This window comes from Xenopus laevis, chromosome 1S, assembly GCF_017654675.1.
Source record: "Xenopus laevis strain J_2021 chromosome 1S, Xenopus_laevis_v10.1, whole genome shotgun sequence".
Classification (NCBI taxonomy): Eukaryota; Metazoa; Chordata; class Amphibia; order Anura; family Pipidae; genus Xenopus; species Xenopus laevis.
The window spans coordinates 84,045,115-84,063,081 of NC_054372.1; the positions used below are offsets into that span (position 1 = coordinate 84,045,115).

General features: G+C 36.6%; 1 protein-coding gene across 2 annotated transcripts; it reads left to right on the forward strand.

Annotated features, from left to right (window-relative positions):
* The first annotated feature begins 862 nt into the window (after window positions 1-862).
* On the forward strand, window positions 863-17,336 carry LOC108706809 (endophilin-A2). Of its 2 annotated transcripts, none has more exons than XM_018243535.2 (9): window positions 863-1,038; window positions 8,042-8,110; window positions 8,980-9,052; window positions 10,408-10,551; window positions 11,522-11,655; window positions 12,187-12,345; window positions 15,563-15,788; window positions 15,876-15,929; window positions 16,076-17,336. In XM_018243535.2, the coding sequence occupies exons 1-9, from the start codon at window positions 994-996 to the stop codon at window positions 16,270-16,272; spliced, it is 1,101 nt and encodes a 366-aa protein (XP_018099024.1). In that variant the 5' UTR covers window positions 863-993; the 3' UTR covers window positions 16,273-17,336. The 2 variants fall into 2 exon arrangements, with proteins under 2 accessions (XP_018099024.1, XP_018099023.1); XM_018243534.2 differs by lacking the exon at window positions 863-1,038 and adding an exon at window positions 1,120-1,276.
* The last annotated feature ends 631 nt before the right edge of the window (window positions 17,337-17,967 follow it).

Sequence of the window (17,967 nt, forward strand, 5' to 3'; positions counted from 1 at the left end):
CTTTCATTACATATGGGGGATAGGGTCTTACAAAGCAGCCAGAAATAACATACTTTAGAAGGAAAGCCAAAATATATGGTAAATACGAAGTACCCAAATCTGGGTCTTTGCACATCATACTGGATTAAAAACAGTGTATATTTTTCAACTACAACCCCACAATTAAATTAGTCAAACAAAAATGTCACTATATCTTTCATATGGATTGGCTTGACACAACCATGACAAAGAACAAAATACAGGAATAGTTTTAATACATATGCCATCAGCGGCTGAGATGGGGTGCTGATGTACAGTGGCCAGAAGCTGGCCAGGATGCAAAAGTTGTGTAAGTTACATATAAATTCTATACTATCTATCACTAGATGTTATTTATCAGGTAAACTAAGATGTTTTTAATATATGAACCAAGTGTACTTGGTGAAACTGCCTTACTATGTCCACTTTAATGATACTATTTCAACCAAACACAAACAATTACTACATATTACTCTATGCAACCTTTAATGTCCTCATTCTTTTATTTTCGTTAATGGAAAATCAATAAATACATAAAAAAAGACAAAATAACTTACTATAAGTAATTATGATTCTCTGCAATTTTTTTTATTCACAGTGACATTAAATCTGCCATTAAATTAGGTAAAACGGTTACATACATGCCATTTGTTGTTTACATAAAACACAATATATATTTATTTGAATGCAATAAATTGAAAGCAATAAATAATACGTTCAAAATAACAAACAACATATTTATGTAGATTGAATAGGTGCCCCCAAAATGAAAAATAACGATCTGTTGTTCTCAATTTATGTTCATAGTAGAACACACAACACTTGCAGATTGTGTCTCTGGTCTCCTCCCCTGTTTCCTGACTTATACCGGAAGTAAGCGGTTGCCATGTAATATCCTGAGTAAGGAGCCTGGGGAGAGGCTTTTGAGTTCTTTCCGTGATTCTAGTACTCTCGCAGAAATAGTGTATCGCAGCAATGTCTGTAGCCGGGCTTAAAAAGCAGTTTTATAAAGCAAGTCAGGTGAGCTTAACATGTGTTTTAAAAGCAGATGTCGTAACTAAGTAATATCACTTCAGAAGTATTCAACTCTGTCCCTAGGGGACTGCAGCTGTCTCTGCATTCTTTGTGTTGCTTGCGGGCTCCGGGAGGTGTAGCATTAAGACGTAAACTTCGCACCATAGAATCACTTTCGCTTTGCCCGAGAATGTACTTCGCTTTTCTAAAATTGTTTACACAACTTTTCGGACCTGTGAAAATGGTATGTGTATCGTGTGGAAAGAGGCGGAGAATTGACTGTGCATGCAAATAAGTAACAGTATATAGCGAGGCAATTCAGTCAAAAGCTTAGGAAACAAACTTCAGGAACATGTTATGATGGGGAAAGAGTTTGTCAGAACTGTTTTTGCCTTTAGTATTCTTCACCAGGGTTTCTGTAGTAAAAGGTGCCTAATCAATAAACCTGGCAGAGAGCTGACTAGCTCTGTTGTTTGAGTAAGAACCAGCAGTGCTAAAAGGGACAAATACTGCTTTCATTCGCAATTAAATTACATTTCAACCTTAAAACCACTGACGAAATATAAAATATTATATATCTATATAGTGCCTATCTTATATCCATGTTTAACTTTGTCTGCATGCACTAAGATGTTCATGGGCCAAATCCCTTTGTAAGCCCCCCAGGCCTAAGGTTGAATTTCAGTGGAGGCCTGTACAGTCCTGTCATTGAAGGACAGCATCCATGACCTGATATTGTCTTTACTGGACTTTCAAACCAGATTAACAAATATCTTGTTCATCCTGTGCATTGGTATTTTTTTTATGGCAAATAGTGGGCCAGGCGTTGTGTGTGACTTGTTTACAGGGAAAGCTGTGCTGCTTCACTCTAAAATAATGCTGGAAACACAAGCTGATGACCAATGATCCCCACTAAGAAATCATAAATCCTTATTGGAGTAAAACTATGCCAAGAGGTTTATTTAATGTTTAAATTATTTTTAGTACACTTAAAGTAAGTAGATCCAAAAAGATCCATTATCTGGAAAACCCCACACTTTCTGTTCAATGGATCCTAACAGTGGTATGTCATATATAGTTCTCAATACATCTAAAGAATGAAAACAAGTATAGCTTATATAAAATAACTATGGATGGCTAGAAATAGTTGCAGGGATTGGATAAATGTAATCCTTAAAGGGGCTGTTCATCTTCCAAACACTTTTTCCAATCCAATTTTTTTTAGATTGTTCCCCAGAAATAAAGACTTTTTTCAATTACTTTCCATTTATTTTTTACTGTTTTTCCAAAATCTAAGTTTAAAGTTGAATGTCCGTCTCTGGTGTTTTAGTCTGGCAGCTCAGTAATTCAGGTACAGACTCTAAACTGTTACAATTTTGCAACATTTAGTTGATACATTTTTCAGCAGCATCTCTGGAGTATATTAGCAACTATTATATCAATTCTAACAGCTGCCTGTAATGAAACCCAGAGATTCTGCTCAGCAGGGACAAAGAACAAATGTATCAACTAAATGTATCTATTTAGAACAGTTTACAAGGTCGACGACCCCCCCCCCCCCCACTCCCAGGGCTGCTTCAGAAGGTAAAAAATTACACTTTACACTTCAATATTAGAAAAACAGTCACACTTAGAAAATAGAATGTCATTGGAAAAAGTTATTTCTGGTGCTCTATCTAAAACCAACTACTGTTTGAAGGTGAACCACTCCTTTAATGGATAAAAATATATATATATATTTTTTTATGATGTACTATGTGTTATGGAATCCACGTTTAAGTTTAACGAAAATCTTCCATTGAATATCACTGTTCATTACTGCCATGTTTATTATTTGTGCCTCAAAGAATTTTTTTGGGGTGCATAGACCTAATAGACTTCTTTCTGCTGTTCTTGAGTGGTATTACCCTTGGCACTTACTAATGCTGGCAGTGACCATTGATGGGGTAGGAACAGGCCAGGGAAAATCACCATCAGTTGCTAAAACCCTCAAATTGCATAATCCCTCAAAAATGAATACAAAAACACATTTGATTTTTTTCGATTAAGCAATTTAATTGTTTTAGCAGAGACATTTCTCAGTATTGTCTATGGCTGAGTGTTTTCTGTTTTGTAGCTGCGACATGTCGTGGGTGACAAACTGATCACTGCTTTTGCTGTGAATTACAATGAGCAATCTGCTTTAATTGGTGAAATTTATTCAATACATTTATATTTTTGGCCGAATTTTGCCTCCGAAATTATAGCAATAGACTCCAATGGGTGAAAAAATTTGTGTGCAACAAAAAAAAGTGTTATGCCCATAGACTTCAGTGCATTTTGGCAAATTTTCACCATTTCACATTTTTGTTCCAAGCGAAACCGGTCAGATTCGCCCATCATTCGACCTGGCACCTAGACATGAAAAACTATAATAAAAGGCCATCTCAAATGAAATATGAAATAGTTTTGCTTAGGAACAGTAACAAATCAAATTATAATGTTCTGTTGCCCTGTACTGGTAAAAAATTTAGAAACATTTTATATTAATAAGGGCAAGAATCATCAACATGTGGCACACAGCAATTTTTGTTGCCCACAGTTATGGACATATTTACTAATGAGCGAAAGTTGGTTTATTATCGCAAAAACAAACATTCACCATGATAATGGCAATTTAATAAGAGACCCGTATGAGTGAATTAACTTTGCATTGGTGAAAATTCTCTTTGCTTTGGAGGAAAGGTAGTGTGTGTTTTTGCCCGTAGAAGAGCACAAGAATTAGTCTTCACCAAGAGAAAACTTCATGCTAATTTACAACATGCATCATTTCATCATGGCTCTCTGCAGAATTTTCCCTACTACATTTGTTTGGGGAAAATGTCCATAATTCCCTTCCCACTTACATTAATGTAAAATGGCTGTGAGAAAACATATGCTTTGCATATGCTTTTAAATTATTCACGGAAGGATGTTAAATGGAGTCTGGTGGTCATTTTCTTCTTAATTGTTTCATGTAGATGAAGTATTCCCATGCAATATTATTTGTCTTTAGGAGGTGTGCCACACTTGTGCCTGTGAAGTGTAAATAGAACAATTAGGAACAGTACTGGGCATGGTCAGCCTTTAAAAAAGGCAAACTTCATGCCTAGATAAAGCTTTCATTGCATTGCAGAGAGCAATTCAGATGTAAATATTGCCCCTTTGTTTACCTTCTTTTTAACTTATATAGGCTGAGACAAGCAGATCTACTCGGTGTCCCTGCTCCATTGATTTAATTCTGATCAGCCTGTGTGTGCTCACAGTAGTGCTGAAGCTGAGGTCAGCACAAAAAGCGCAAAAGGAGGCATTTCCATGCTGACCTCAATTTCAGCTCTGCTGTGTGTGTGCACTTGGAGGGAGCAGTTCTGGGTCAGCGTATGTCATGGGGCCCACTAGAGTTAAAGCCCATTGGGTTCTTTACTGGTGTCACATACCATTGTTTTATAATCTCCCAACAATAATTGTAGGCAGCCACAGAGATTAGGATACAGTTGTATAGCTACTTGCTGATCCTATGGATCTCTGTTAAATTTTCTGTTTTTTGGGGTTAAAATACAACTTAATGAACAATTCCAGTGTTTTGTTTTAGACTGGTTTTATTGACTATTGCCAAGTAGAATTACATGTCTGAACCTGAAGACCAGTTGTGCTAATGGCACACTTGGACTGGGGTAAAGATGATCCCATACCTTCTGCTACATTAAAGGAAAACTATACCCCCAAAATGGATACTTAAGCAACAGTTGATACCAAATGAAGTGGCATATTAAGGAATCTTACCAAACTGGTAAATATATTTAAGTAAATATTGCCCTTTTACATCTCTTGCCTTGAACCACCATTTCATGATGATCTCTGTACTGCCTCCGAGATCACCTGACCAGAAATAATACAGTTCTAACTGTAAAAGGAAGAAGTGTGGAAGCAAAAGACAGAAATGTCTGTTAATTGGCTCATGTGACCTAACATGCATTTTTTTGTGTGCACCAGGAATTCTAGGATTCAAGAGGGGCAGCCCTTATTGTTTAAAATGACAATTTTCTATTTATGATTACCCAGTGCCACATACTACTAAAAACGTACATTATTATGAAAATGGTTTATTTACATTAAGCAGGGTTTTACATATGAGCTGTTTTATGCAATATGTTTTTTAGAGACCTACATTGTTTGGGGTTTATACTTTTCCATTAATGTGTGAACGATGACAGGTACAAAAATGCATGCTCTAGTATTTCTGCACAGAAATCCATTCTGTGTGTTTGATGACAGGCTCATCGTTGCAAGTGCACACATTCAGGTAGAACACATTCAAGTAAAACTGTCCTGAAGGATTTAGGGCAGAGGCACACGGGCAGATTCGGGGACATTTAGTTGCCTGGTGACTAATCGCCTCTTCTGCGGGGCAACAATCTCCGCAAACTGCCTTCGCCTTGCCTTACCTGCTAAAATGAAAAATCTCCTGCGCCAATGCACCATTGAAATCGAAGCGCCGCGAGTGCCATTGCGCTGACATTTTCTTATTATGGCAGGGGGAAGGCAGTGTGGGGAGATTGTTGCCCCGCAGAAGAGGCGATTAGTCACCAGGCAACTAAATCTCCCCAATCTGCCCGTGTGCACCTGCCCTTAGGGTTAACACTTATTTACTATCCTAAATATGTTTTTTAATTTATGGATTAACAGTTGCTACAGTAAAGTTTTATTGTATTTTTAACTTTGTTGTGAATTAAATGGGACGTTAAATGGGTACTTAAAAGTAAGACTTGAACTGTAAGCTACAGAACCGTTGCTGTAAATTGTCAGAATGCATCAGATGCTGTTTATTTTTTTAAATAAATATTATTTTTACTGTGGCTGGTTCTTGTACATTGTTGGGAGTGCGAGCCTTATGCTTCACATATGCCAACATGGATGTTGTGTACTGGCTATGCAGTCTATATTCTTTCAAATCACCTTACAATCATATATTGGAGCTATGCAGTGGGTCTTTCTGCTCTTAAAAAAAAATAGCTACGTATCCTCATTATAAATCAGTTGCTATAGTGTGTCAAAAAAATGTGTCTCCAATAGACTTTGGTGAATTTGTCACCATTTCATGAATTTTTGGCGAAATTGGTCAGATTCACTCATCACTAAATAGTGACGTTTAATGTTTCCATTTTTCCCATTGTTGTGTCATGCTAAAGCAACTGGGGAGAGGGGGGTGTCACGGACTCTGTATACATTGTTGATACATTTCTTATCTTCGGACTTGCTTAGCGGAATCCCTGAGTTTCATTAAAGGCAGCATTTATAATTGATGTTTGAGAAAAAAATAGAACATGGGAAGCAAATGAAAAAAGTCTTCATTTCTGGTGAACAATTTGAAAACCACTGAACTGAAAAAAGTTTTTAGAAGGTAAACAGCATCTCACCGATCACCAAATAAATTTTTCACCCACCAGAGGTGCAGATTAACAGATCCACGTACTCCAGATGACAGAAACAATCGTATTTTGTGCTCTGCCCCCCCCCACAATGTTTTTGTGTTTTAGCATCAGGGACTGTGCAGACCGATCTATGGCATACACATGAGCATACTGAGTGAACTGGGACACAGAATCATCATGCTCGTCCATGTGCCCCAATATGACCATCTGCACTGGAACTTCAATGTGCTTGACAGGGGGCTTTTTTCTAGAAAAATACTATTGTTTCCCCCATCCAGTGTGAGCTCTGTAACCCGCACCACTGGAAGTGGAAACAATATGTTATAGGTGCCCTTTAATTATAAAGATTTATATATGATATTATACATGATATGAAATCAACTCCTTTTGTGATACAGGTCATAAATCTTTTGCCAATGTAGATAACGGATGCCAATGTGAAACGGGTTTTTAATCAATGGTAACACGTTCATCCAATTCAACGTTTTTTCATTTGTGAAACCTGCCTAACTAGGATTGTGCAAAGGAAGGTGCAAATCCTCATCTGCAGCCTCTCCAGTTTGCTTGGACAAAACCCTGCTAGCCCTTCCTAGTACTGACTGGCATTTGCTTGTTACATCTAAGTTTATTATCCACTAGTACACCCAAGTCCTTCTCCATAAAGGGGCTTGCATATTTTCATATATGAAATTCATAACCTTTCATTTCTCATCTGCCACTTAGCGGCCAAGTCTACCAGATTGTCCATCTTTTATAAATACGTGACATGTTTTTATTTAATTGGTCAGTATTTCTTCTCCATATTTTGAAGCTTTGCCAGCAATTTATGCTTTAAATTGTAACACCCATTCTTTACCAGACTTTGGTAACGTAAAGGGATTCTGTCATGATTTTAAATGATGTAGTTTTTATTTCTAAACAACACTGTTTACACTACATATAATTCAATCTACAATATAAAATTTAATTCCTGAACCAGCAAGTGTATTTCTTTAAGTTGTAATATTGATGTGTAAGGCAGCCATCTCAGGTCATTTTGCCTGGTCATGTGCTTTCAGAAAGAGTCAGCACTTTAGGATGGTTTTCTGGCAGGCTGTTGTTTCTCCTACTCAATGTAATTGAATGTGTCACAGTGGGACCTGGATATCACTATTGAGTGCTGTTCTACCAGGCAGCTGTTATCTTGTGTCAGGGAGCTGTGATCTGGTTACCTTCCCATTGTTCTGTTGTTAGGCTCCTGGGGGCAAAGGGAGTGGGATGATATCACTTCAGCTTGCAGTAAAGAGTGACTGAAGTTTATAAGAGCACAAGTCACATGACTGGGGGCAGCTGGGAAACTGACAATATGTCTCGCCCCATGTCAGATTTCAAAATGAAATATAAAAAATCTTTTCTCATCCACTTATGGTGCATCACCCAAAGAACTGTATTTACATCTGGCAAAGTAAATGATGCTACGGGGCTGTTGCTTATTAATTAGTTTTGCTAAGTTATACATTGGTTTCTATGCTATTGTGTAATGAGAATCTATAACTGACATATATCTTTGTCTTTCACAGCTTGTGAGTGAAAAAGTTGGAGGAGCTGAAGGGACCAAATTGGATGAAGACTTTAAAGAAATGGAAAAGGTACAGCTAATATAAAGGGATATGACTTACTGCATCGACCCAGATTGCCATTTTGGAGTCAGGAAGGAAGTGAGGCAAATTGGAGAGCCATCAGATGGGTTTTTTTACCTTCCTCTGCATTAACTAGCAGTTAGACAGGTTAAAATAGAGTTGAAAGTTTGAACTTGATGGACGTGTGTCTTTTTTTCAATCTAACTTACTATGTTACTATGTCATTTACCTGAGTTTAGAAAGTTCTAATTTTTTAATAAATTTCAATTGGTTGAGTTTCGAGCTTATAGGAGTTTTAAAAAAACTCCCATTAATTTGAAATTTGACCCTTGATAAATCTGCCCCTACGTGTGTTTTAGCAGTAGCATTTCAGTATTGTCTATGGCAGGTTTTTTTTTTGGCATTCTGTAGCCACAACAAGTAGCTGCTACTAGTAGTAGTAGTGTAAAGAAACTGTACATAATAAATACAATTTTATTCAGTTTCGGAGCTGAGGAAGTGATGATTATCAAAAGTAAACCACCCTTTTAGCTACTGATATAGTTACTTCTAGCTTATGAAAATATTAACCGAGTTTATAAGTATTGGTGGACCTCAACCACTCCTCATGATTAGATGCACTTGTGCACGGGATTCACTGTTTATGTATGTAAAATAAACAGCCCAGGGTACACTGTTCTTTCAAACATAGTTATTTGTTTTTCTTGCTGCCTTCATATTATGACTGTTTCTGTCAACTCAAAAGTAGTTGAGATCATTTTATTTTACTCAGTAATCGCTAATGCATTTATAAATCTTCCCTTGCATTATTATTATCTTTTATTCATATCTGTATTTTTTGATTTGACTAGTAATCTTGGTGCCTACATTTTTTGCAGAAAGTCGATGTGACAACTAAAGCTGTGGCTGATGTTCTTGCTAAGACAATTGAGTATCTGCAACCAAATCCAGGTAACTGCCTTTCAGCATGGCCTGTGTTTGCATGCGATAGCAATAGTTGTAGTAATATTAAATATTTCCTTCTGTCTTGTGTGTGTTTTCCCTGCTGCCACTGTGACAACATCTAGTCCTGCAAAGCAGTGACATTACACTACTACACTTTTGAAAATCTCAGTCATTTTTAAAGGAGAACTAAAGCTGCACAAAAGAAGGGTAGAAATGTTGTACCTTATCTTTTGGCCTTCTATACCAGCCCAGGGCAATCAGAACCCTTTAGCAGTAAAGATATGTGCCTTCAAAGATGCCCCAATAGTTCCCCATCTTTCTCTCTGTTGATTCATTGCACATACTCTGTGTTGCTCTCAGTTACTGATCTTAGAGACCAATGCACAAGATTGTGAATAAATATCTAATAAATGTCACAATATATGGCTGTGGCTGAATTATAAATTATTATTGATACAAGGCAGCTTAGACATCAGCACAGCCTCAGAGTTAAGCATCATCTTATATGACAGACATACCTTGCTTTCTGCTTGATGATTTGAGACAACCCCTAAGCTTAGTTTCACAACAGCTGTCTGGAGCACACATAGCCAGTAGCGATCCTAGAGGGGGACGGGCCCTGGTGCGTGACGCTCAGCCGGTTAATTTTAAAGGGGTTGTTCACCTTCAAACAACGAGTTGTTTTCAGTTAGATCACGAGAAATAATGGCTATTTCCAATTACTTTCTATTTTCTATGTGTCACCCTTTTCTAAAATTAAGTGCACCTGAATTAGTGAGCTGCCAGACTGAAACACCAGATACCGGAATATTCAACTTTAAACTTAGATTTTGGAAAAACAGTAAAAAATAAATAATGGAAAGTAATTGAAAAAAGTCTTTATTTCAGGGAAACAATCTGAAAAACAACTGAACTGAAAAAAGTGTTTGGAAGGTGAACAACCCCTTTAACCTCTTTTATAAGTGTATATGTCCATTTATTGTACAGAATGCACTAAATCCAGGGATGTAGGGATGCACTATTTATTGTAGGGATGCACTAAATCCAGGTTTCTGCCTTTTTCAGTAGAATTCAGCCAAACTGAAGTGCCTGCCCAAATCCAATCCTTAAAATCATGTATCGTTAAAAACAAACAATTATTGGGTTGATAATGACTTTAAATTTCAGGAAAGGAAACTATAGCACCCTAAAAAAAAACTATAATTCTGATATTAAATCATTACTGTTGTCAAGGTTAAGATTCAATAGTTTAGTTGTTTAATATAAGATGCCAATTCCATATGATTTCACATTTAGTTATCTTCTACAATAAGTATATCAGGTAAAGTAATGTCATATTATGTATTCTGTTTAAACTTCAGCCTCCCGAGCTAAGCTGTCAATGCTGAACACTGTGTCTAAGATACGTGGGCAGGTGAAGAATCCAGGATATCCACAGCCAGAAGGTGTTTTAGGAGAGACTATGATCAAATATGGCAAGGACCTTGGCGATGAATCAAATTTTGGTGTGTGTCAGTGTTGATACCTTAAAGGAATTATTCAGTATAAAAATAAAAACTGGGTAAATAACTAGGTTGCGCAAAATAAAAAAACATTTTTATTATAATTACTTAGCAAAAAAATTATTTATGAAGGTTAGTGTGACTGGATGTCTAGCCAGAACACTACTTTCTTTGCAGCTCTCTTGGTTTCCACTGATTGGTTTCCAGTCAGTAACCAGTGACTTGAGGAGGGCTAAATGGGTCAAAACTGTTGCTTTTGAATCTGAGCTGCATGTTGAGGATGAATTGCAAACTCACTGAACACTGACTAACTCGAAGTTAGAGAACTGAAAAGCAGTAAGTCGGGTTCTGTTCTGTTCCGCTCAATCCAGCCTTTGTAGATTACATTTTTGGATAACTATTAGAAACATTTTTTATTATGCACAACCTACAGTCAAGTTTCAGAACCCCTCTCAGCCTTCATAATAATTTACTCCACTTTCACCAAAAAAAGGTAACAGAGGTATGTCTTTCATTTCCTAGGAACATCTGAGTACTGAGGTGTTTTCTGAACAAAGATTTTTAGTGAAGCAGTATTCAGTTGAATGATATTAAATCAAATGTGGAGAATCAAGACACTTATCAAAGGCTATAGGAGGCGTCTAGAGGCGGTTACATTTGCATTTGTATGCACCTGTCTAATTTTGTTATGACACATATTGCATATTTTTTGTTAATCCGATAAAATTTACATCACTGCTGAAATACTACTGTTTCCATAAGGCATGTTATATATTAAAAGGACATTGCTACTCAGCCAATGATAAACAAAACTCCAAAGAATTGAGGGGTTCCCAAACTTTTTCATATGACTGTATCTATTTACCCAGTGTTTATTTTTACACTGGACTATTCCTTTAACTTGCATAGTGCTTTTTCTAAGTTGTGTAGCTTTCTCAGATTGGTGTAGACACTGATATGCTGTGCCACATAGGTGATGCTTTGCTGGATGCTGGGGAGTCAATGAAAAGGTTGGCAGAAGTGAAGGATTCTCTAGATATTGAAGTGAAACAAAACTTTTTGGATCCCCTACAGAATCTATGTGACAAAGATTTGAAAGAGATACAGGTGAGGTTTTTGGATCAGCCATCTGCAGTGCTGGTATATCAAGAACTGGTAAATCAGTAATAAAAGTAATGATTTCCCATATCAGTACTTGCAGCTGCTTAAAGAGATACTGACACCAGAAATGTAACCTTTTTTGCATCTCCCATAAAATTGACTTTGCATGCTTCTTATAATTTTGCAATAAAGTATTTGCCCAATTATTTTACATTACCTATCTGACCCTCTGTGATCGCCTATGAGGGGGACTGCCATATTTGTGCAGCAGTAGTCCGTTAGCATTAGAAACTTTAACTGACAGGCTGAGATGGCACAGTCAGGTTGGCAAAACAGTCAAGTTTAGGAACTTCAACTAACAATCACAGACCTCTCAGCAAAAGGTCACTATAGGCTACTTTTAATGTACATTCATATTTTAAAAATTATTTTTTTTAGTGTCAGTAAAACTTTAAGTTTTGAATGTATGGTACAGATGTAATTTGTAACATTTATTTGTTTTGTTAATCTCATATGTTAGAATTATGTCTATTCTAGCACCATCTAAAAAAACTGGAGGGCCGGAGGCTTGATTATGACTACAAGAAGAAGCGTCAAGGAAAAATACCAGATGAAGAGCTGAGACAGGCTTTGGAAAAGTTTGCTGAGTCAAAAGAAGTAGCCGAGACAAGCATGATTAATTTGCTTGATACAGATGTAAGTAGAGGTTAACATTTTTCCTAGTGCTGCTTTTTGTTTTAAAGGTTTTTATTTTGCATTTTCAAAACAAACAAAAACAAATAAAGCAAATCAACAGGCTTGACACTTACATGACTACTAATTATTTCATGTTTTAGTGACAGTTTCAATAGGTAAAGGAGTATGTAACTTAATCCCCAGTTATCAGCATATACTTCCGGCAAATCTAGAGTTCAGTTAACTGGTAGGGATGCATGAGGGTTTCATAGTGCTACTTTACCATAAATTATGATGTCAATTTACTTTGTACTTTCAGTTCCAAACTAAATTGATCTAAACAGTATCACAATTTTAGCTTCCACATTTTAAACCAGAATGAATCTTAGCAACCACATCTGAACCAAGCAGCTAACTTGGTTTGGCTGCCCTGGTTCCTGGAACGTATTCCTTAAAGGGGTTGTTCATCTTTTAGATAACGTTTAGTATGATGTAGATAGTGATATTCTGAGACAATTTGCAATTTGTTTTCATTTTTATTATTTGTGGTTTTTGAGTTATTTAAACTTTTATTCAGCAGTTCTTCAATTTGCAAACTAAGCTAGTAACTAGAGTCAAGATTACCCTAGCAACCATGCATTGATTTGAATAAGAGACTGGAATATGAATATTAGAGGGCCTGAATAGATGGATCAGTAATAAAAAAGTAACAATACATTTGTAGCCTTACAGAGCATTTATTCTTTAGAATGGAGTCGGCGACGCCAATTTGAAAGCTGCAAAGAGTCAGAAGAAAAAGGCAAATAACTATAAAACTATAAAAAATAAATAATGAAAACCAATTGAAAAGTTACTTAGAATTGGTTCTATAACATAATAAAAGTTACCTTAAAGGTGAACCACCCCTTTGTTTACTGCTGGTACAAAACAGCAACATGCCACCGTCTTTTCTGTGCTGGTACAGTAGAAGCTGCTGTCACAGGCTGATTGCACATGCAGTTGTGCAATTAGACTCCTAATGTACGTGCAAGCAGTCCAGGACAGGAGCTTCAATTGTAACAGAAATGGAAAGATGTTTACTTGTTTCAGTTCCAGACCAGCAGAAGGCAATGATTACTTAAGTTTTAGGGACAGGGCAAACAAAATAAAGATAGCAACTCGGGTCAGGAGGCTGTGTATCATGATATCAGCTGGTAGGTCATTCCACAACCTTACTGACTTGTGTTTTTTTCTGTGTGAAAAATATTACCTTTTACCTGTCCTCTAATGTAATGTAATCTTTCTCGAATCCTTAGGCCGAATACCGAACCAAATTCTAATTTGAGTATGCAAAAAAAGAAGTATGCATATGCAAATTAGGGGTGGGAAGGGGAAATCATATTTTACTTCCTTATTTTGTGACAAAAATTCACGCAATTTCCTAATCCCTAAAACAAACCCAACTTTGATAGTCTTTGCTCATACGGAAATTATTGTGCTGATTTTTATTCAGGCATCTAACTATTTCCCTCACTCTTTTCTCACATATATATATAACTTACTTGTTTGCTTTCTATGCCAAGAATTTGTAACAAACATGTCTGTATCATAAGCAGAGAGTCTTTTCTGCGATGAAACTGACAAACACTTCATAATGCAAGCACAGAGATGCATTCTTTTATAAATTCAGCATAGTCTTTTCCATTAGTGGATCCATTATTTCATGTTGACAGCTAGCAATTACACAACTTAGTAATACTCTATGATCTATGAGGAATACAGTTTTAACCCTTTTAATGGTTAGTATGCCAGCTGCATCTAAATGCTTTTAACTTTAATTAATCTTGCATATTATGTCACGAGAGAGGCAAAAAGTGGATTCCGCATCAGATGGAATGTTAAATATAATACAACTAGCACAAATATTGCTTCTAAGCCTGCAATTCATATCATATTCTTACTTTGTCCTGTGGTGTTGTTTTCTGCCCATAATTGCAGATTTCCTGATACATGCATGGTGAATGCCATAGTTTAAAACCATAAAAACAGCTGTCTGTGCACTAATCTGAGAATACAAAATTGGCATATTGGATATAATTGCTCAGGTGGTGATTTGTCATAGCAGAGTCAATCACCTGTCAATAGAATTGTGGTGTATGTCTCATTTTAATCTCACGTTTTGTGCATCTCCATCATCATTATTTTCCATCCATCTTTAGCTGTACTGAATACCTGAAATGCTGTTACAGTTTGTTGTGTTTAAGCCTAAAAAGTGTAAAATGCAATGCTCTGATGTGGTTCGCATTTATTTGTTTTCTTAGAGATACTGGCACAACTGATATTGCCTTTGAAAGCTACTTATAACTTTGCCATAAAGTATTTGCACAATGCTTTTACATTAACTTTCTGATGCCCCATGTTCCTGTATGAGGGGGCTGCCGTATTTTTGCAGCAGGAGTCCGTTAGTATTAGAAACTCTAACTGACATGCTTAGATGGGACAGTTAGGTTGGCAAAACAGTCAGGTTTAGAAACTTCAACTAACAATTGCTTACAAAAATAAACCTCTCAGCAAAAAATGATCAACATGACCTATAGGTAACTTTTAATGTACATTCATATTTTAAAAAGTAGTTTTTTAGTGTCAATATCACTTGAAACACCAAAAACAGTAACACCAAAAAATTAAAGGGTTTTAAAGGAACGCAAATATAATGTATTGGTGCCCTGCACTGGCAAAACTGGTGTGTTTACTTCAGAAAAACAACTATAGTTGATATAAACAAGCTGCTGGGCAGCAACGGGGGCAGCCATTCAAGCACATAAAACACAGTAGATAAGATACGTTCTGAAGAATCCCATTGTATGCAACAGCACTTATCTGTTTCTACTGTGTATCCTGCGCCTTTTCTCCTTTTTCAGCTTTGAATTGCTGCCTCCATGCCTACACAGCAGCTTGTTTATATAAACTATAGTAGAGTTTCTTAATCCAACCCACCGGTTTTACCAGTGCAGCACAACAGTACGTTATATTTTCATTAATTTAGGACACTTTCATTTTTTGGTGTTACTGTTCCTTTCTTTGTCAAAGAAAACTTGATTCATTGCATATTGTTTCTTATTTACAAAGCACTGGTAGGCACATAATCTATCTGTCAGTGCATAGAAGTGGATTTTATGAAATTATGTATTTTTGTCACAGCAAAAGCATTGCATATGTATAAAAAATGTTCCCTTCCTCTCCTTTATCTTATCTAAAGGTGGAACAGGTTAGCCAATTGTCAGCCTTGGTGGAAGCACAGCTAGACTATCACAGGCAAGCTGTGCAAATAATGGATGAACTTTCAGACAAGTTGAAGGATCGTGTGAAAGAGTCCTCTTCCAGACCAAAACGAGAGTTCAAACCTAAGCCACGAGAAAGCTATGAATATACTGAAAATGAACAATCCAATGGTGGCTTCTGCAACTCGTCCAACAAAGTACCAGGTAATATTAATGCTTCAGGGTTACTTTGTTTTATTAAGTTTTTTGGGATGTATTGGGCTGTAACATTCACTTATTGTTTTGCTTCAGCTTCATCATCTTTCCGAAGCGAAAAGCCTGCAAGGACTAATAACCGCAGTTCAGGTGAGTTCCGCCTATTCCAGCATTGCACATATGCCCTTTACGCAAACACCTACTTTTATTTCCTTACCCTAAACAATGAAGTGATTTAGGTTTTTTAAATAACTTTCAAAAATGTTTGTTTACATTCTTGTCTATTTGTCTTGTAGCTCCCTTGGATCAGCCATGCTGTAAATCTCTATATGACTTTGAACCTGAGAATGATGGAGAACTAGGTTTCCATGAGGGTGATATTATTACGCTTACCAATCAGATTGATGAGAACTGGTATGAAGGAATGATTAATGGCCAGTCCGGTTTTTTTCCAGTCAACTACGTTGAGATCCTGGTTCCATTGCCTCAATGAATTCCACTTGGATTTGTTTAATAGACTACATTAACACTAAGGACCAAAATTATAAGGAACTATAAGCACCTAGTTCCTGTTTTGAAGATCTCTCTGGAAGAGAATGTCTTTTTATTCAGTTTTATACTTTAGTGGCCTGTTATTTCAGGACGCCAGCCATAAAGTACATATTTGTCCGTCCATTTAGTACCCCATCATTATTTGTCATTCAAGATCTGGCTTAAAAACTATTCTAGTAAATCACTACTTCAGTTACTATAGTGAACACTAGTAATTTACTACGTCAGTTACTATAGTGAACACTAAGTGCCCCTTACATACAGTTGTCGGGTAGTTTACAATATATTTAAGTCTAACCAGAATGTGATTCTATTCAGTTCTTTAAGTGGCTTGGATAATTCTAAAACACTGGTTATTCTTGGCCTCTAAAAAGAACCCTGACCATAAGCACAGTTGTTAATGGGTTATATCCCATTGAGTGGGTCAGGACTTTTTCATTGTCTTTTTACAAAATATGTTTCTCTTGAATACTTTTGCTGCAAAAATATGTGGTAGCAACTAAGGTGTTAACCTTCTTTTCCTGCTTAATATCTATGTATATGTATATTATATATAATCTTTATATTCTATGTTACATCATGTATATTGGTGCAGTTATGTATTTTAGTCTAGAATTAACATTGTGAATATACAGAGACCGTGGATTTGCTAGGTTTACGTCTGTATCTCTTTAAATGACCAGTAATACCAAAAAATGAGAATTAATGATTTGAGTATACATACCTTGTTTCTTTACAGAACATGTAAAAATATTTCTCATTAAGTGAAAGTCATGGCTGTCAGTATTTTCAAATATTGCGTAAATCCATTCTGCATAATGTATTCAGTGGAATGATTAATGTGTAATCATGACTTAAGTTCACAATCATGAAATTTCAGCAAGAGCACACTTACACCTACTACAGATCATTAACTGCATTTGATAGGTATCCAGTTTTAAAGGCGTTGCATATTAACTCTATGCTCTGTGATGCAATTTATTCTAATAATAATGCTACACCTAATTCCATTTTGTTTGTTTCAGATGGTAGAGATAATTACAGTATCTGTTTTTCAGCAATGCAAATTCTTTATCAGCTTCTAATTCTTATTCTTTTAAAAAGGTGTGTTTCAGACTTGCAAAGAGCTATGGGTTGCTCTGTGGTGCTGAAAAACTGGAGTCTGGAGACAGATGGGCATCAGTCATGCAGGTTGTTGGCAAACTACCAAGCAAATTAAATAAAAACAGTACACTTTGTCAGCATGTGAAAATACCTTTAAATTGCAGGGCACAGGAATTATCATGTTTAAACCTTGCAGAGGTTTATACACAGAGATTCCAATGTCCTGTAGTACAAAGGTTAAAAAAAAAACCCGCTGTGTTCCAATCTGCCTGTTTGGCACCACACCGCCGAACAGACTTGTTGAAGGGCACCTGTTATCCTAACATATTTTCCCTCACCAAAGGCGTGGGCTAACAGAGCCCACACTCTGGTTGGTGGTAAATTTGTTTTTTTCATTTGGCCCCACCAGCGATAGGACACCTGCACCAGGAGAGGGAGCTCCTGGTTGGACTGTCTATTTTGGGGCACATGCAAGCGCATAATGAGCAAATGCCATAACTTTCTCATTATGCTTGTGACATCAGACACTCAT

What these genes read in the sequence shown, in the direction of transcription:
- LOC108706809 (XM_018243534.2), top strand. Translation starts at nt 1,223, where the DNA reads ATGTACTTCGCTTTTCTAAAATTGTTTACACAACTTTTCGGACCTGTG. An exon ending in ACTTTAAAGAAATGGAAAAG is followed by an intron (nt 8,111 to 8,979) that starts GTACAGCTAATA and finishes CATTTTTTGCAG; the next exon opens with AAAGTCGATGTGACAACTAA. An exon ending in GTATCTGCAACCAAATCCAG is followed by an intron (nt 9,053 to 10,407) that starts GTAACTGCCTTT and finishes TTTAAACTTCAG; the next exon opens with CCTCCCGAGCTAAGCTGTCA.